The 17504-nt window shown below is 40.0% G+C and overlaps 1 protein-coding gene across 4 annotated transcripts; it reads right to left on the bottom strand.

The window, feature by feature from the left end:
* Nucleotides 1–518: 518 nt before the first annotated feature.
* nup58 (nucleoporin 58) lies at nt 519–17033 on the bottom strand. 4 transcript variants are annotated; one of them, XM_015955399.3, is made up of 14 exons: nt 16735–17033; nt 16018–16187; nt 15904–15936; nt 15557–15826; nt 15257–15416; nt 15025–15090; nt 14750–14924; nt 14533–14612; nt 14331–14449; nt 9590–9672; nt 9253–9454; nt 3064–3147; nt 2501–2599; nt 519–856 (listed from the first exon to the last, which is right to left on the bottom strand). In XM_015955399.3, the coding sequence occupies exons 1-14, from the start codon at nt 16812–16814 to the stop codon at nt 687–689; spliced, it is 1791 nt and encodes a 596-aa protein (XP_015810885.1). In that variant the 5' UTR covers nt 16815–17033; the 3' UTR covers nt 519–686. The 4 variants fall into 4 exon arrangements, with proteins under 4 accessions (XP_015810885.1, XP_015810887.1, XP_015810888.1 ...); XM_015955401.3 differs by lacking the exon at nt 2501–2599; XM_015955402.3 differs by lacking the exons at nt 2501–2599; nt 3064–3147.
* Between the last annotated feature and the right edge of the window lie 471 nt (nt 17034–17504).

The raw sequence follows: 17504 nt of genomic DNA, 5'->3' as shown, positions 1-17504 counted from the left end.
ACATGAGCAGGCAGAATGCGCTTGAGGGCAGAATCAACATATAAATGTCATCTATCCCAGGTTTGGTGCACAAAGAAACCATTAAAGATGACAAACCTGGACAGAAACAACATGGACATGACACAATCCAGACATTAGTCCTCTTGAACTTGTCCTGAATATCTTTCTACAAAAATATAAAGCTGTGCTTCCCCCCAAAACCCACCTAGGATGGGATAAGACATGCTGTTTTCAAACAATATTCCAGAAGTTTCTTCCCTTTACCCTTATTACTCTCCTCTGAACAGAAACGTGTGCATCGTTTAAAAGCACTTTACCGCAGCTCTGTGACGCAACACGACCAATTAGAGATTTGGGAATGTCAGCAAAATACTTTTTATTTCACCTAAACTTGTTTTAACCGGCACTCCCAGAAAGAATGAACTCAAATCTAAAACAAAAGTTTAGCCAGTGAAAACTGCTAACGATGGCTCAATCTTGTCTCTGTTGAACGAGCTCACAGTAACTTCAAATAGTCGTGGTTTGACATGATTTTATTTCATAATCGTTCCTCTCACATCCCTGACATTCTCACCATCACGTTTGATCTGTTCTATAATTTTACCACTTCTGTCTTTTTTTTTTTTTTTGAGAGAGATCAGACCTTCATCTGCTACAAGCTCAAACACATGTTCCTCTTCCCGTTTCTATCTCTTGCCCCTTTTATTCCCAGCAGGGGGCTTTTTCAGCTGGAGAAAGGGCGTTCCTGTGCCGAAGCCGGCAGCCGGTTGGTTGGACACCCCAAAGGTCAGGCCAGCGGACTGGTTGATGCCGGGGTTGCTGAAGTAAAAGCCAGAGTTGCTACTGCTACCGAAACCTAGAAAAAGGAAATAAACAAGGAAGGTCAAAAAAACAAAACAAAACTGGATTTTAAATGATTTAGGAATAAATAACTAAGCAGATGATTGCTACTTTGCTATGCTATTAGTCATGACAATATTATCAGAGGAAAAGTTGGCCTGCAGTACAAGAATGGGAAATATTGAGTATTTGCCCTTTTTTTTTTTTGGTCACATTTAAATGTTTAAGCTCAGCAAACACATTTTCGTATCAGAAAAAGCTAACCCAGGTTAAGGCCAAATGTAGTTTTAAAATGATGATTTAGCGTATTTAGATACTTGTTTTATTTCAGCCACATTTGAGGGGTTTTCCAGCCTGAAATGGCCTGTTTAAGGTCAAAGGTCAGACTTTCTCCTTCAGAATTTTCTGGTGGTGGTCCAGGCAGTTTCTCTCTTACCCCTGCAGGGTTTGAGTTATTGTTCAGAGTTCTTTTGCTTTTTGAGCTCTTTTAGCCTACTTTATGGTGGGTGGGTCCAAACTCAGGGGCTACACCCTTTGAAGGCCGATTATGTACGTCACTGCATCGTAATAAAAGCTGTCCAAATTCAACAACTCCTTCAAATGCAGCCCACAAATCCGTCTTTTCCCCGACGCGAGGACCGGTCCGGTGTATCCTCCAAGACGCATTTCGGCCCAAACGTTAGAATTTTTCAAATAACAGGTCGTTTTGGGGACTTTTGCTCCCTTGATACATAAAATCATTATTTGAAAACTGTTTATTTCTACTTAATCTTAATGTCTTTGATATTAAAATTTGTTTATTGATCCGACACATTTGTAAAGAGGCAAAGAGTTCTAACATCACCGTACACCACAGCCCAAATGTCAGCTGGTGGTCGAGATGCCAAAACAGACACCCGTAACATCAAAGGCAAATAAAGTGACTGATATTTCTAAATATTTACAGAAACTAAGGTCGTTTCTCAATGTGTGTACTTGTCTGAATGTGTACAGAGTACTTCGACGTTGGCCCAAGTACTCCTCCATTCCTAAGTACATATCATGGCAAGTATGCCCAAAGTTCCTGGATGTATTATAACGTAGCCCATTATATCGAGGACACATAAACGCTCCTTTCAGCAGACTTGAGCCAGCAAGGTATCCCATAATGCATTGCATCACAAACCGGAATGGACAATGGCAGAAGAGAATGTTTAGGAATAATTGAGTCTTAATAAATATAAAGTTGTCCTTTACTTTATATGATTCTGTGTAGCTTGTACATTTTGCTGTATCTTATTTGAGACTCTTCGCAATACCGCAAAACGTCAACTAGCTAACCCGCTATTTAAAAAACAAACAGCATTGCCTTTTAATTCTATTTCTGGTCCTCTATTTTTAACCGTAGCTTAAAGCAGCAAAGTACTGCTCTGGTCCAAACGCCGTCCTCGTACTCGGTACAATGGACTTTCTGCTGAACTTGCTAACAATGCACGTGGGTATTGAGAAACGGCCCATAACGGTTTCATGTTTATCTTGTATTGTGCAGTCCTTTAAAGGTTAGCGTAATATAAAAACATGGCCAAAATATTAGTGCCACATTACCGCTCTAATAAAGCCATTGTTTTCTTTAATATCTTTGTGATGCCAGGTGTGAGGAGGGTATGCAGCTTGTGTGTACCTGCACTCAAACTGCCTCCTGTGGGCTTACTGGTAGAGGAGAAGGCGAAAGAAGACCCCCCAGTCCCTACCCCACCAAACCCTGGCCCACCACCAAAACCTGTGAGAGAGAGCGACACGGATGTCAGACTGAGCCACGTCCACGGTCTACACTGGGAACAAATGCACAGAGCAGAGCTTCAGGCGTGCACACTGGCAGGCATAGGCAAGCACAACACCACGACCTAATGCATGGAGCTTTACACACATCAGCACTGCAGAGCAAAGCAAAGGCTGCACCAAACACCACCACCAAGGAAACCACACAAACACAACACACTCGTCCCACAGGAAAACCAGTCTGTTGTTTAATGTGCAACACACCAAACAACCACTTGTGAGAAGAGATCGAGGAAAAAAGGTGAATTCTATGACTGCACCATTTTTGCCCACATCCATTTTCAAAGAGCAGACTTTTTGTGCAAGAGATGCCAAAAAATAAAATAAATAAATAAAAAGATTCTTCAGAGGAAAAAGTAAACTATGCAAGGGGAATAAATATTCTTAAAAAGGCAGAGGTAGTACCTCCAAGGGTAGAAGAGCCCAAGTTAGTGCCTACTGCTGAGGCAAAGGGGTTTCCAAACCCTGCCCCCAAGGGTGCCTGGGTCCCTACGGCACAAAAAGAGAGCATTGGTTTCACTTATGGTTTTAAAATATACTAAATATGCCCTAAATGTCAGAGTGCTGTAATTGAATGTAGCATTTGTGTTTTACCAAAAACAAATAAATAAATAAATAAATAAAAAAGCCAGCAGCCAAATGAAACTTCCAGTGTCGGTACAGGATCGGCTCGGGGTCCTTCGACTGCCGATGACGTCACATGACTGCAAATCTACTCGGCTTTCACACACATGTTTTGGAAAGACATCAGCAGTTTTGTTAATAAATTCTTGTTTGTTAACACCTAAATGTTTTCTTTATAATTGTAATTTGTTCATAAAACACCATATTATCTTTGTTTTGTAACGAACGTGAAACTGAATAAAACCAACATCGGACTGACAAAAAATAGAACAGTTCTTATATGTGAAGCCATATTTGTTTGTATTAATGTGGAGTTCGTCTGTATATTTCCTTAGTTGTTATCTAAATACATTCTTTGATTCAAAATATTGCTTGGTGTCTTTCAATAAAGTTCTTATATTTTATTTTGCCCCATTTCAGCAACATCAAGAGCTTTTGAGGGTCACCGTTTATCATTTGCTTAAATTTTACATTTCCTTTAGAAATTCAAACATATTTTCTCCAAAAAGAATTGATTTTTGGACTACAGGACTACAACCGCTAAGACTACGACCGCATATTTGTTCTGACCAATCAAAATCATAACGTGATAACATCACTTCCGTAAGCTTCATGTTCAGCCAGTCAACTACTCTGACGTCATCGGCAGTCGAAGGACCTCGAGCCGATCCTGCACCACCGTCACCTGCATGATGCAACAGAATTAGCTATGCTTTACACTAGCTGTAACTTCAAATCATACTCCAGGCAATTAAAAGGTTACTGGCTGCTTTCACGCTGGATACAAATGCTAGTTCTTTCACTCAGAAACTTGTTTCTCTTCCCCATTTATGCAGTTTGTAAAGCTTTGACTGACCCAATTTGAGATGATTTAATTACTCTGCACTGTTTAATGATATTCAGTCAAAAAGAAGCCAGGACAAATGTTTCTTTGTTTAAAAACTGATTTATTGTCAATTTATTAGCATTTCCACTTACATAATAAAACACAGACAATTGGGAACAGAATTGACCGTTACTTGCTAACTGCTACTGCATTCAACAAGTTTCCAAATTTTCAAGCTTTTGAGAGTGAATGAACTAGCATAAGCCCCTCCTCCCACCCTGTTCATAAAATGCATCACGCGGTTATTGTAGAGCTAAAAAGGCACACCATATATATTCAACAGGCTTCGAGTATATCGTTTCACACACACCCTGAAAAAGCACTCTTAGTTTTGGGAGGAACTGGCATTTATGGTAGCATTTTGGTGTTTCGTGCGTTCATCAATAAAAGAACAGTCACCATTTGAAATGTTTGTAAGTCTGAGCCTTTTGCATTCTTCCAGCGGCTACAATACTGGTGGTTGAGGTTAATAAAAACAACAAATTTGAAAACGCGCCACACGCTAAAACCCTGGTTTGTGATTCTTTACATTTCAGGCGAAAACTTTCATCCCTTCAATGCCACAAACAAAACCCCTGTGCAAAGGGGAGGCAACGAAATGGACAGAATACAAGGACCTTAAAAAGATTCTTCAGAGAAAATGACATTCAAAACAGTCTGTTACAGCCCGCTTCTAGAAACAGCAGCGTATAGATCTGAAACTAATAAGGCTAATTTTTTAGTACTGTTGTGTCAAATCTGAACAAAGACAAAGGAGTTATAAATATGTCCACTAGGGTTACAAATCTGACACATTTTGGAGATGAACATGTGCCTGTGAGAAAAAACTTCACATTTTAACTTCTTCACTTTGGAGATGACCCCGGTTGTCATGGCGTTACAAAAAAAAAATAAAAAATAAATACAGTATCTGCAAACACAAACAAAAAGACCCCAAATGTGAGTAATTCAGTGTCTGTAGAATGTGGAAGACATGCTGAACGCTAACAGAAACCCAAACGGTCTAGTTGGTGTTTAAACAAAAAGGACAGAGAGGTCCAAAGCTGCTTGTTCGGTCTTCACATAAACCAACAATCATCACCTTACCAGGTCCTAACACCACCGATTAGGGATGCACCAAAAATTCAGCCACCAAAGATTTTTGGCTGAAAATGACCTTTAAGTGCATTTTCAGCCTAAACACGTAAACCACTGAAACAACACAGCCGAAATAGACCGTCAGGTGAACCTCGTTTCATCTCGATCCGCCCTCACGTGGCAACCTGCTCCGTGCTTCATAAAATAGTACATTCATACTGATGCCTAAAGTCGTTTTTCCCCTTTTGGTGATGCCGTTTTAGTACAATTGCTGGAATATTTGTATCAATTATGTGACACACTTGCTTTCAGTTTCACATCTACCGCGTCTGCCAGCTTTTTTTGCCCTTCTTCTACATTCCCGCCACATCTTACTGTGATTTTATCTTTTTTTTTCCTACACCCACCATGTCCTAAACACAGTGAAATAGGCGTTGGATCTTGTGTGTGCAGCTTGCTTACTCATGAAACACATACTCGTTAAACGACGTTGGCGCCTAAAAGGTCAATTTTACAGTACTTCTCAGCAGGCCTTTCAGTTATAAGCCTGCACACTTATAATTTAGCAGTTTTACTATTATTTAATAAATGGGGCCAAGTGAAACATTTTATTTTGAGTTTTCATTTATAACGTGTTTTGTTACGTCAGTGCTAAATAATTATTTTTGTGGTTTTGTAATTCATTTATTGCAACGCGTTGACTTTTGTGAGGTTAGTGCACATTGTAGCCATAAACCCTATGGTTCTAATTATTGCCGTAATAATTTCTTTCGGTGCTTCGGTTTTCGGACTTGGTAACTTCATTTTCGGTTTTCAGTGTCGGCCAAGAATGTTCATTTTGGTGCATCCCTACTGTTAATTAGCTTATATATTAACCACTGGTTTAATTTGCATTTACACTTGATCACCGCGTACATTAGGCAACGTTACGCTCAAAAGACACGGTGGTGAACCAAGTCTCCTCACAATGAAGAGATCTGGAAGCAGTGTGACCAGCAGACACGTGTCTGAATTGGCACAATTACTGGAACCTGTACGGACCAGTCTTAGCAGCAAACCCTGTATCCTTCTAAATCACCAACACTTCGATTATACAACGTCCCTCAAATGAACTGAAGGTAAAACGGACCAGCCCTGTTAGGCCAATGGTAGCCCTTAGGTAAAACAGCTTTAATCGAGTAACAGTGGTATGGCCTTGGTGTAATCAAACCTATGAAAGGTATTTAAATGTTCAACACTGAGAGAAACTTCTACGTTACTTTATAACGTACAAATGTCTCAAAGCACTCCTAGTGTTAGTGTCCATATCATTTCCTACCAAGGAGTAAGACATTTTTAGGACTTTGGCTCCATTTTCACCCATCGTCTGTCCAGTTCTTGTACCCTACCAGGACAGCAAGATTGGTTTAAGCATGGATGAAGTGGACACATACAAGAAAAGAACAGAGTAAGGCCAACATAACTTTCAGCAAAGGCCTGAAAAAGGACCTGAGAGATCAAGTGATCTACATCAGTGGTCCTCCAGGGCCCCCATCCAGCATGTTCTATGGGTTCCTCTGCTTCAACACAACTACATTTTAATCAGTGGACAATCAGGCTTCTACGGAGCCTGATGACTTGCTGAACATGTAATTAACCCAGTGGATCAGGTGTGTTGGAGCAGAGAAACCACAGAAACATGCTGGACAGGGGACGCCGAGGACCTGACTTGGAGATCTCTGATCTACGGTCCGTTTTGCCACCTCCGCCCTCCCCAAACTGCTTACACACCTTCAGTCTCCTCAGCTTTAGTTTTGGCTGTCTTTTCCATTTTCCCTCCCCACCACTAGTCTATCATTTATAGTTTGTTTTTCCATAATCCCAGATCGCCAAGAGTCACCTACCACTTTTATTGGTATCCGAGTTTATTGTAATGCAGTTGTTTCATTTAATGTTTTACTGTAATTCTGTTGTTTATTGTGTGTTTTTGTCTGTGAAAAATGCTATATAAATAAACATTTTCCTGTATGTATGCTTTAACTAATAATGGGTAGAAATATTACCCCATTGGATCCAAAAATATATCTTTGGTGCTTTTTATAGATACAAAGATAAAAGCATCCGATTTGAGTGTCAGTGAAAAGCTGCAGGTGATAAACCGCCAAAAAAACAGATTTAGAATTTTATTTCTTTTTGCCAAGTGGTCTAATACATAAACACCGGTTCCTTCCTCAAGTTTACGAACCGTTTTCAAGCCTGTAGGATTCACAGAGTAAAACAGAACTAATGCCTTTCATGTGGTCTGGTACAAGGACTGAAGCATTAGGGTTTAAAAAGGAGCTACAGGTAACTGAAAACATAACTTCAGCTATTTGTTCACAACTTTCTACAAACACACTGATCACTCCGCTTTACTGAGGCTAGCAACAAGTGATCAGGCCTTTCAGTTCAGGTTTATAATCTCAGATCTGAGCCTTTTTCATTTTGTCTGAAGACATGCAACATGTCCAACAAGGATACTCCCAACTATTGATGAGGAGAATAAGTATCAGCATTTTTATCAGTAAGGGTATTTCTAAGTGGGCTACTGACAACTTGCACCAGATGTTGCATCAAGCCAAATATTGATTTGATGCAAAGGAATTGGAACATTTACGTTTACAACTGTTGAGTCAAAAAATAAAGCGAAATGGCACAGGGAATAAGTATTGAATACCCTTCATGTAGTACTTTGTAGAAAAGCCTTTGCTGGCGATTACAGCTTCTAGACGCCTCTCGATGGATCTCAGACCAGTCGCCTGCATTGCTCAAGAGTGATTCAGCTATATAAATATATATAAAATATATATTTTACAATAAATAGCTAAATAAATAATGTAAGGTGTGATTTAGCTTTGTTTTAAGAGTTAAAATGTAGCAGTAAAGATAACACTTAATGAGAGAAATGCAATTTTATGATATTTAATCCCATCCTTTAACTATTTCTAGGGTTAACTTGTAAAAACAACCTACTGGAGAACGGGCACAAGCTCACGACTGTACAAGAAAATATGAAGACGTTGATTTGGCTTAAAAAAAAAAGGAATGCATCAACAAATTTAAAGTAGGCACTTTTAACACATGAAGTGATCTCAACTTCGGTTTTTACGAGACTTGTTTGTGATGAAGTAAAAAGAAAGTTTCCACATTTCCTGCTTTACAAGCAAGAGAAATTCGATGTATGAAAGCAATTTTCATTAAAAAAAATAATGAAATTCCCTTAACAAGCAGATTAAGCAGCAGACTTCCCCGTCTTTACGGTCCTGTTTAAATATCGCTTTAAACATTTGGACTAAGCTCTACCTTTAACGGCATCGTGCTCATGTACATCGTAGCTTTGTTCGTTCATGTGCCCTGATAATTAACCAAAACTTAAAAAAAAATGAAATAAAATAAAATCTACAATTTTAAACACCTCCGAGCTTTTATTTTAAAACATTCTTTAAAATTATTTGCCTGTTCCAACAATTTTAACAACGGTAACACTTTAACGAGGCATCGGAGATATTTTCCCAGCTCAAGTTGTTCCAAGTATTTACAACGACGACTTCAAGCAAAAGTTCTCTAAACCTTGAACAACCCATGTGCTTTGAAACAACAGCGGCTTTGTTCTACTTTTGAATCTCACGTATTTTGGCCTCGACAGAAGAAAGTTACATTCTGATGAATCGAACGCTGTTTAACACCAACTCCTCGCCCAGTTGTACAAAAACCTACAGATTGGCACAATATTTAGACTGATCACTCTGGGAGTATGTTTGATAACTACGTCTAAATCACCGCAAAAGCCCCAAACCCATTTTGACAACATTCAAACGGAAGGTATACACAACTTTGCGTCAAAAACGTTTTGACCAACTGTTCTGAATCCTCCTCTCTGGCCCCTTTTCAACGTTTTACCACCAAAATGTCAGATTTAATACGTCTCTTCCCAATCATAAATAGGGTGAGGAAGAGGAGAACTTTCTAGAACTTGAAGGCAGTCAGACCTGGAGTTGGCTGCTGTTGCTGGGTCAACGTGGCTGCCATAGCAACAGCTGCAGCGTTGGGTACGCTGGAGAAGGGGGCGGGCCCGGTTGTGACTCGCGGCGAACTCTGCCATTTCCTGTTAGACGCCCGTTTGGATTCAAAGATGTCCGTGGAGTCTTCCAGGAAGGCTCTTCGGTAGGAAAGGTACTGGTGCTTCAAAATCTATCAGACAACAGATCAGAGGGGAACATAGAGGACAGGAGAAAGACATAACGATGAAACTGTTTCGTAAAATGTAGAAATCTTGAGCTTCTTATACAAATGACAAAACTACAACAATCTTTATTAAATACGGACCTTAACGTTCTCATGGACAGACTGAAGCTGGGCAGCCTGTGCAACAAATGTTTGGTACAACTTCTGCATGGCCATCGTCAGATCTAGAAATAGAGAAAAAAGAGCATTTTCCAGATTTCCCCGAGTTTGTAATAAGGATGCTCCGATCCAATCACATAAATTTTAAAGGATCAGAATCGGGTGAAAAAGATCAGATTTAACTTCATAAAACAACAAATAAGACGAGATTTACAAACGGAATAACAATGGCTTAGTTTTAATTGGGGCAGCAGTAGCTCAGGTGGTAGAGCGGGTTGCCTCATGATTGGAGGGTCATGGGATCGATTCCAGCTCCCGCCAGGGGTATCCTGCTGTTGTGTCCTTGGGCAAGACACTTCACCCAACTTGCCTGTGTTAGTGGTGGTCAGAGGGGCCGACGGCGCCAAATGGCAGCCTCGCCTCTGTCAGACCTCCCCAGGGCGGCTGTGGCTACAAGTAGCTTACCATCACTAGCAGTGTGTGAATGTGAGAGTGTGTGAAAGCGTCTTTGGGGGTCTAGAAAAGCGCTATATAAGTTCAATGCATTATTATTATTATTATTATTAATCTCAACAAGTTCCTCTACATCAGTAGTCTGTTTTTTTGGAAGAAAACAAAACCATTACGTCACCATTTACGGCAGACGGAGGATCAGACGCCATAACATGCTAGTAGCTAGTAAGCTAACACAGAGCTAATGCGTCTCCACAGGAAAGCTAAATATTTTGGTGGTATTTTAAACTGGACAGCGAAGGCGATGTAATGTGTGCATACTGGACATTCCACATGCGGGAAAAGACGAGCTTCAAAACAAACTACGTTCTCATTCGGCTTTTATCCCTTCAGGTGTCGCCACAGCGAATCGTCGGTCTGCTCAAGTCTCAGTTCGCAGCGGCATCTCTAACAAAAACACGGAGCCAGCCAACATTGAAAGATACGTTAGTAAACAAAGAAGTGATTGGAGCATCTCTAGTTTGTAACTAAAATGTTCCGATCACATTATTTGGCCCAAATCCAAGTCCTGATCTGATACTTGAGCAATGCATTCAAATGCAGGTGAAACGTAACATTAGAATATGGTGCAAAAGTCTATTTATTCATTAATTCAACTTAGACTGAGAGACCATCTAAAGCCGGGGTATTCAAGTCTGGTCCTTGAGGGCTGGTATGCAGCACGTTTTAGTGTTCTCTCTGCTCAAACCCACTTTATTCAGTCGTTTAATCACATGTGCATCAGCTCTGCAGAAGCCTGTTTATTACCTGCTGACTGAAGTCAGGTGCAGCGGAGCAGAGTAAAAACTAAAACGTGCTGGAATTGAATACCCCTGATCTAAAGGCTCAGGTGTTCTGGATGCAGTTGCTGATTAGACATTTTGAGTCTAGAACATTGAACCTTTAAACAACGTTCTAACTGTGTTGGATTTTGAATGCGGGGTTTCATGAGCTGTAAGCCATGATCATCACAATTAGAACAAATAAAGACTTGAAATATCTGACATTCATTGTGTATTAGTTTCCCCTTTTTGGTTGAATTACTGAAATAAATCAACTTTCGCGCCATATTTAAATTTTTCTATTTTCCTGCACAACACTTGTTACTCATACCAATAGATGGTGAATCCCAACAATTTGCTGTCTGTCTGCAATTTCTCTTTTTGAATCAACTCCAACCAATGACTAAAATGGCGTTTTGCAATGGGGCGGGCTTTGGCACAAGCTTGCGCACCTTGAGCGTAAACATCACGACTCTAAAGTTGATCGTCATCCGTGTGTTTCACACGTCGCGTGATCGGGAAGCAGACAATCCATGAATTAGGAAGTCGTGTTGGGACGCCGCTATGCCTAAAGCAAGGTGCAAACCGGAAAAGCTTCTGCAGCTCGCATTTCCGACAACGGATTGTAAAAGAAAGGAAAACGCTAGACACGCTTATTCTTCCTGATGCAAGACGTGAGGCTACTCTTTCTTTTGTTAGTTGGTGTTTACGTGGTCATAGAGCACAATAATCTGTGACTCTTCAAAAAAAATTAAATAAAGTAAATAAATAAAATAGAGCTGAAACAACTAATCGATTTAATCGATTATAATCGATTATTAAAATAGTTAACAACTTTTTTAGTCATCGATTAGTTGTTTAATAATCATATTTTACCGCATAAAGTCTATTTTTTACCACAATCTGACATCGGTTACAAGCTGTTAAATTTGCCGCCAGTGTGTGGCAGTAATGAGCCACTGATCTACCAGTGGAGCCGTAGAAGAAGAAATGAGCCAATGGGTGCCCTCGGTTTTCATGACGTATCACGTTACTGACGCTCATCTTGCTGTGAGAAAATGGCGGAACAAGAGGAAATACGGAAGAAAAATAGAAGCGACAAAACTGAAGAGAAACCCCGGACAAAAACCTCACGAGTATGGGAGCACATTTGAGACGAAAGCATGTGGGGGCTGATGCAGCAGAGGAAGAGCACCGCGGTCAAGTGAGCCGTCATTTGGAAGAGCCAGCCCGGTAAGTAACAGAAAATAAACAAGCTGGACTTAGTGTTTTAGCTGAGTTCGTTATAGTGGATGTTAAACATGTTTTTTTGCCGCGTCAGTCTGCGGTGTTCTACTTCTGATTGACTAGATGCAATCGTGAATCTCCTCCGTGTTGTGAATCATGCGCTTGCCAAATTTAGCACGTCTGTTTATAAGAATGTTCTCGTTAAGAGAAAAACGGCACAAACCCATAACTATGTTCCTCATTCAAAAAAGGACAACTCCGCGGAGAAAAATATACAGACAAGCTGTGTCCAGGTGAATATAACGCGGCATAGTTGTACACTTTCAATTTTTAAATACAGGAGAAATTCAGAAAAAGTCATTTTTTTACTATTAAAAGGCTGTTTTACTATCTAACGCTGTAAAACGCCTCACAACACATTTTTATCATGTTTCTTAAACAGTATTACACAAAATAAACATTTTTCACATTTCTATGGCTAATTTAAACACTCCCGACTCAAAGTAAAAACCTCATGAGCTTCTTACTTAGAGCTTTTTAATAGTAAAAATGTTTTACTTTTTTTTCTGAATATCTCCTGTTGCGGGCTATTTTGTAGAACGTAACCCTCAAAATAAATGATCACTGTATATTGTTAATTAATTCAAATAATATAATATTGATTTAGTGTTGTAGTGTGTGTGCTGCTTTATTTTATATGTGTACTTATTTCAGTCTATTTGTGTTTCTTATGCAGAAAAAAACAAGCAACGATGGACAACTACATGGGGAAGAAGACACTCACCCCCCAGCAATTCATACCACTTACAAACTCTATTCTAAACATGCTGGTAAAAGACATGAGGCCACTATCCATGGTGGAAGGAGCAGGCTTCCAGCTAATGCTAAAAATTATTCTGGACTGATATTTTGCACTGTTTAGCTCATTTTATACTGCTGACTGTTCATGTGCAATAAAATAGATTGCAGTCAACTGCACAATTCTCTTATGTTTTTTTGTTCTTAACTGAAATGCATCCATCACTTGTATAGGTTAAATAGCTAAACAATAACAAACCGATTAATCGATTAATCGAAAAAATAATCGACAGATTAATCGATTATGAAAATAATCGTTAGTTGCAGCCCTAAAATAAAATAAAATGCTCAAAACCACAGGCAGTCAGGGGCTTTCTGTTCAGAAAACGGCCGGCAGTGAATGAGATAACTTATCTTTTGGTGCCGGCTGCATGTTTTAGTCCGAGTTGCCGCAGCGAACTGGTGGTATTAGTGGCAAAATTAATAAAACATGTTTAGCTGTGGCAACTCCTGAAGGTAAAAGCCAAAGAAGAAAGGTTTGATTTTAACAGGGTATCTGCAGGCTTAAGGGAGCCAAATTTAAGACCTTTTAAGGCAATTTTGACCAAATGTAAGCAATTTTTTAAAATTAAATTTAAGCTATAATTTCCAGCTATTGCCTGGAACCGGTGCTAACCACGTCGCCAACATGGGATAAGCTATCCAGTTACCATTAAACTTTCACTTCCCCATGGCGCAAGCTCCCACTAGCTTAACCGGCTAATGTGCTCATGTAAAAATGGGCCCCTTCCACAACCAACTGAATGTGTACAGTTCTGCTTACGTCAACATCATACACAAAAAATGCTGAACACTAACTAGAAATTTATGAAAATTTTATAGAAATAAAATAATCTTGTTTATTGGGTCTTTGGACATTTAAGATCTTTGGAAACTGTATTTAAGGATTATTTGTCATTTTTAAGGATTTTTAAGGCCTTAAATTTGGAAATGCAAATTTAAGACTTTTTAACGACCCGCAGATACCCTGTTTTAAGCCAGCGTATCATGCAGCCGTCTTTCTCCACCATCTGAAACGCCCGGTAGTCACAGATTAAAAATGGCTGTCCCACTGACTTCACTGTCCAACTTGAGACATGTCCACACTGAAAAGATTAGAGCTCTCCTGAGACGACATGTTAGCTCTGAATTAGCCTTCTAGTTAAACAGAAACACGTTACGGGGTCTGCCGTAAATTGTGTGTCGTTACCGAGTTGTTTTCATCCACCTAACAATGAATAATGTAGTGGAACTTGTTAAAATTAAAACCAAACCTCTGTTATGTTTGAAAAACTATATTCCAGGATGAATTTAAAGGGTAGCGTTTGATACACTAGCTTTTACGTTTCCATTAAATAATCAGTGTTATCTCCACATCTCATTACCCTGAGGGGTGATGTGTGTGCCGCTGCTCTGCGTGGTCAGGTGATTCTCCAGCTCTTCTATCTGCTGCCGGTACTGCTGCAGCTGCACCTCAAACTGGTCAACCAAGCCACGGAAATAACTAAACACAAGATCACAACAGCCGATTGTAGGTCACTGATATTTGCATTTGATTTGCCTCGACGCTGCTGCTCGATGACTTACTCTGACGGAGCAGTGTTTTCATGCTGAAGGCCAGGAGGTGTCTTCTGGGTGCGCAGAGCTATGTCTGCATTTTTCAGCTCCTTATAAAAGAATTTGAAGAACGTTAAGTTTTGTCGGAAGAGTAATTTATGTATAAAAGGTACAAGGAAGAGCTGCAACCTTTCGAAATTGGAACATTTGAGAGAATGTGTCATTTGAGTTATTTTATGTTTGATACCTGAGCTGTCTCCAACTTGAGTTTGTCTATAGCCAGAGCCTGGCGCTGCAGTCCGCTGGCACAGACAGAAAGCAGCTGTTTGAGGCTTTTGATGTCATCCTGAACCTTAGAAATGGACTTTGAGGACATCCTACTGATGTCTTCCTGAACCTGCTTTTGCTCTTTTACAAATTTTCTGCAAATAAGGGAGAAAGATGCAGAAAGGAACTCTCTTTCAGGTGATAAAAAGAAAAACTCAGCATGTACACAGTGCAGTAACAAAATGTAATACTTACTGAAAATTGTCTACATCTTGACAAATACATGTGGGCAGATTCTCATCTTTTAGAGCTTTGCTGTCCCTGAGGAGGAGAATGAGACACGTTTCTTCACGCCATCATACAGGAGACAGATCATTACTGATGAGGTAAATGACCACAAGACAGGAAACCAACGTTGTCTTGGACATTTTTAGAATTCAAACGTTAGTTTTACTATTTCAAAGGCCTCACGAATAAAGCCACATACTGAGCATTGGTTCCAGATAATGCATCGCTCTTGTTCTCGGAGAGGGTGCTGAAGTCAACCCCACCCAGGCCAATGCTTGGAGAAGGAGCAGCTGGTACTGCTGTGGAGGTGGCCAGCAAAGAACCCAAGGCTCCTCCTCCAAGAGTAGTCTGGCCCAGCCCTGAAACACAAAGTAGAAAAAGAGGTTTGAACAAATCTTCGGATCTTTCAGAGATTTTGGATTTGCTAAATTGATTGTTATATATAGATTGTACACGTGCTGCACCGTGACAGTGTAAGTTAACTTATTTTCATTTTAACCTGAGGCTCCAGTGCTGGAGAAAAGTCCAGTGCCCAGTGATGGCACTGTTGAGGCTGCTGAGGCGGTTGTGATGCCACCGAGACCAAGGCTGAAGCCAGTGGCTGAGGGCTGCTGTGGTGCTGTGGATGTCAGGACGGAGCCAAATGATAAACCTGCTCCCACTGTCGAGGAACTGGTGCTGGTGGTGAGGGAAAAGGGTGTCGCTGAGGCAGTGGGCTTGTTGAAGGCTAAACTAAAGCCAGTGGTAGCAGCTGTTGTAGCTGGAATGCCTGAAAGAAAGTGTGTGTGAAATTAAACGTAGAAACTTTCCCACTTACTCCAAAACACACTCTGAAAGCTAGCATACCTATTGCGAGGCCTGTGGTGGGCGCAGAAGCACCTGTAAGATAAGATCCCAACAGAAAAGTTAAGACACACAGAACGACTTAAGCTTTAAACAAATGTGTTAATGCATCATTACTTGAAGCTGGCGTATTGAAAGAGAATCCTCCAGCAGGTTTCTGGCCAAAGATGCTGCCTCCCAGTCCGAGAGAAGCAGTGGTGGAGGTGGCAGTGGTTGGAGCAGGGGCTGCAGCTGCTGTTCCCAGAACAGTCCCAAAGGAAAAGCCGCTCGTATTGGCTGCAGGGGCACTTAAGACAGAAAGGATGATCATTTCACACTTTTTCAATAACAAAGCTGCACTTAAAAAATGTATAATCCGTCCATTTGAATTACGTTAAACCACAGTACTTCATAAATGTGTTTACACAAACAAATAATGCCAAACTGCTGTAAGCAACCTGGGCAAAATGGAAAAAGTAGATATCCTGACATTCCAGCACATCACCCAAAAACGTATTAAACCGGAGGTTTTATTGAAATTAAACTTTATGATTCTTAAGTAACAATAAGTGTTTCACGTGCGAATCACAAACTTATTGAAACGCGTTCTTTATTAAGACAGTGGAAGCAATGTGGGGATACTGGAATTAGTTTAACATTTCAATAACCCAATTATGTTATTAAATAATGCAGTGTAACGTTTGCGTGAAGGAACAAACCCCTAAAAGGCAGTGCATTTAAACATTACAAGCAACCACCTCTGTGAGCTATGTTGAAAAACAAGGATTGTAAAAAATGGCACACGATTAAAGTTATGCTATGCTAACTTTAGCCAGAACGGCTAACTAAAAATACCTGGTAACGGCTCCAAATGAAAATCCTCCACCCGTGTTGGTAGCTCCAAGCGTTCCCGATCCAAAGTTAAAGCCAGACATTTTCTCCTAACAGCTACACAAGCACTACCAAACAATTTGAACTTCAAATACTAATGAAATTCATTTGCAAGCTTAGCACACCATCACGTCAGTTAGCTTTTCATGGCCGCGTGAGGGCCAAGATCCGCGCTCTAGCATTTGTTTAAAACATAACTGATCAAAAATGTTTTATATTCCCAATAAGTGAGATCACACTGCAGCCTTGTGGCGATTTACAATCTATTAAATAAGCCTGGTATGTTAAAAAAAATTCTCAAAACTACTTTTCGCATGGCTCTTCTTTTCCTATTACCCGCCTGGTATTTTTGTGCTAGTGCATCTTGGGTAATAATTTATCTAAACTACATTTCCCAGATTTTACACAGCTCCTGTGACGTTAACGCATGCGCACACTTCTAATTTGGACTAAAAAGTCGTTCATAAAGTACAAACTAAATCCGGATGTGCTTTCAAAATAAAACCCCTTGCTTAAACAAAATTTACTTAAAATTACGTGACTTTAAAGGGCGTATTTTAAACAACATTTCAAGATTCGAATTCGATCATTTAAAAAAATTTTAATTAGAAAATAGAATCACATCATTTATTGTCATTCCGTGTGGTAATTTAGGTGTGAAATCTCAGCACGTCACAACACAGTGCCAGTTAAAAGTTTAATCAACTCAACATATGTGTGTATATCATAATATT

Source organism: Nothobranchius furzeri, chromosome 7 (assembly GCF_043380555.1).
Source record: "Nothobranchius furzeri strain GRZ-AD chromosome 7, NfurGRZ-RIMD1, whole genome shotgun sequence".
Taxonomy (NCBI): Eukaryota; Metazoa; Chordata; class Actinopteri; order Cyprinodontiformes; family Nothobranchiidae; genus Nothobranchius; species Nothobranchius furzeri.
This window is presented reverse-complemented; position numbering and strand designations above follow the sequence as displayed.

Bases quoted from the DNA above. Each gene is read 5' to 3' on its own strand.
- nup58 (XM_015955399.3), bottom strand. From the start codon at position 16,814: ATGTCTGGCTTTAACTTTGGATCGGGAACGCTTGGAGCTACCAACACG. The intron at 14,450-14,532 runs GTAAGTCATCGA...TCTTGTGTTTAG, and splicing joins GAAAACACTGCTCCGTCAGA to TTATTTCCGTGGCTTGGTTG. The intron at 9,673-14,330 runs GTAATGAGATGT...CTCTATTTCTAG, and splicing joins CACACACATCACCCCTCAGG to ATCTGACGATGGCCATGCAG.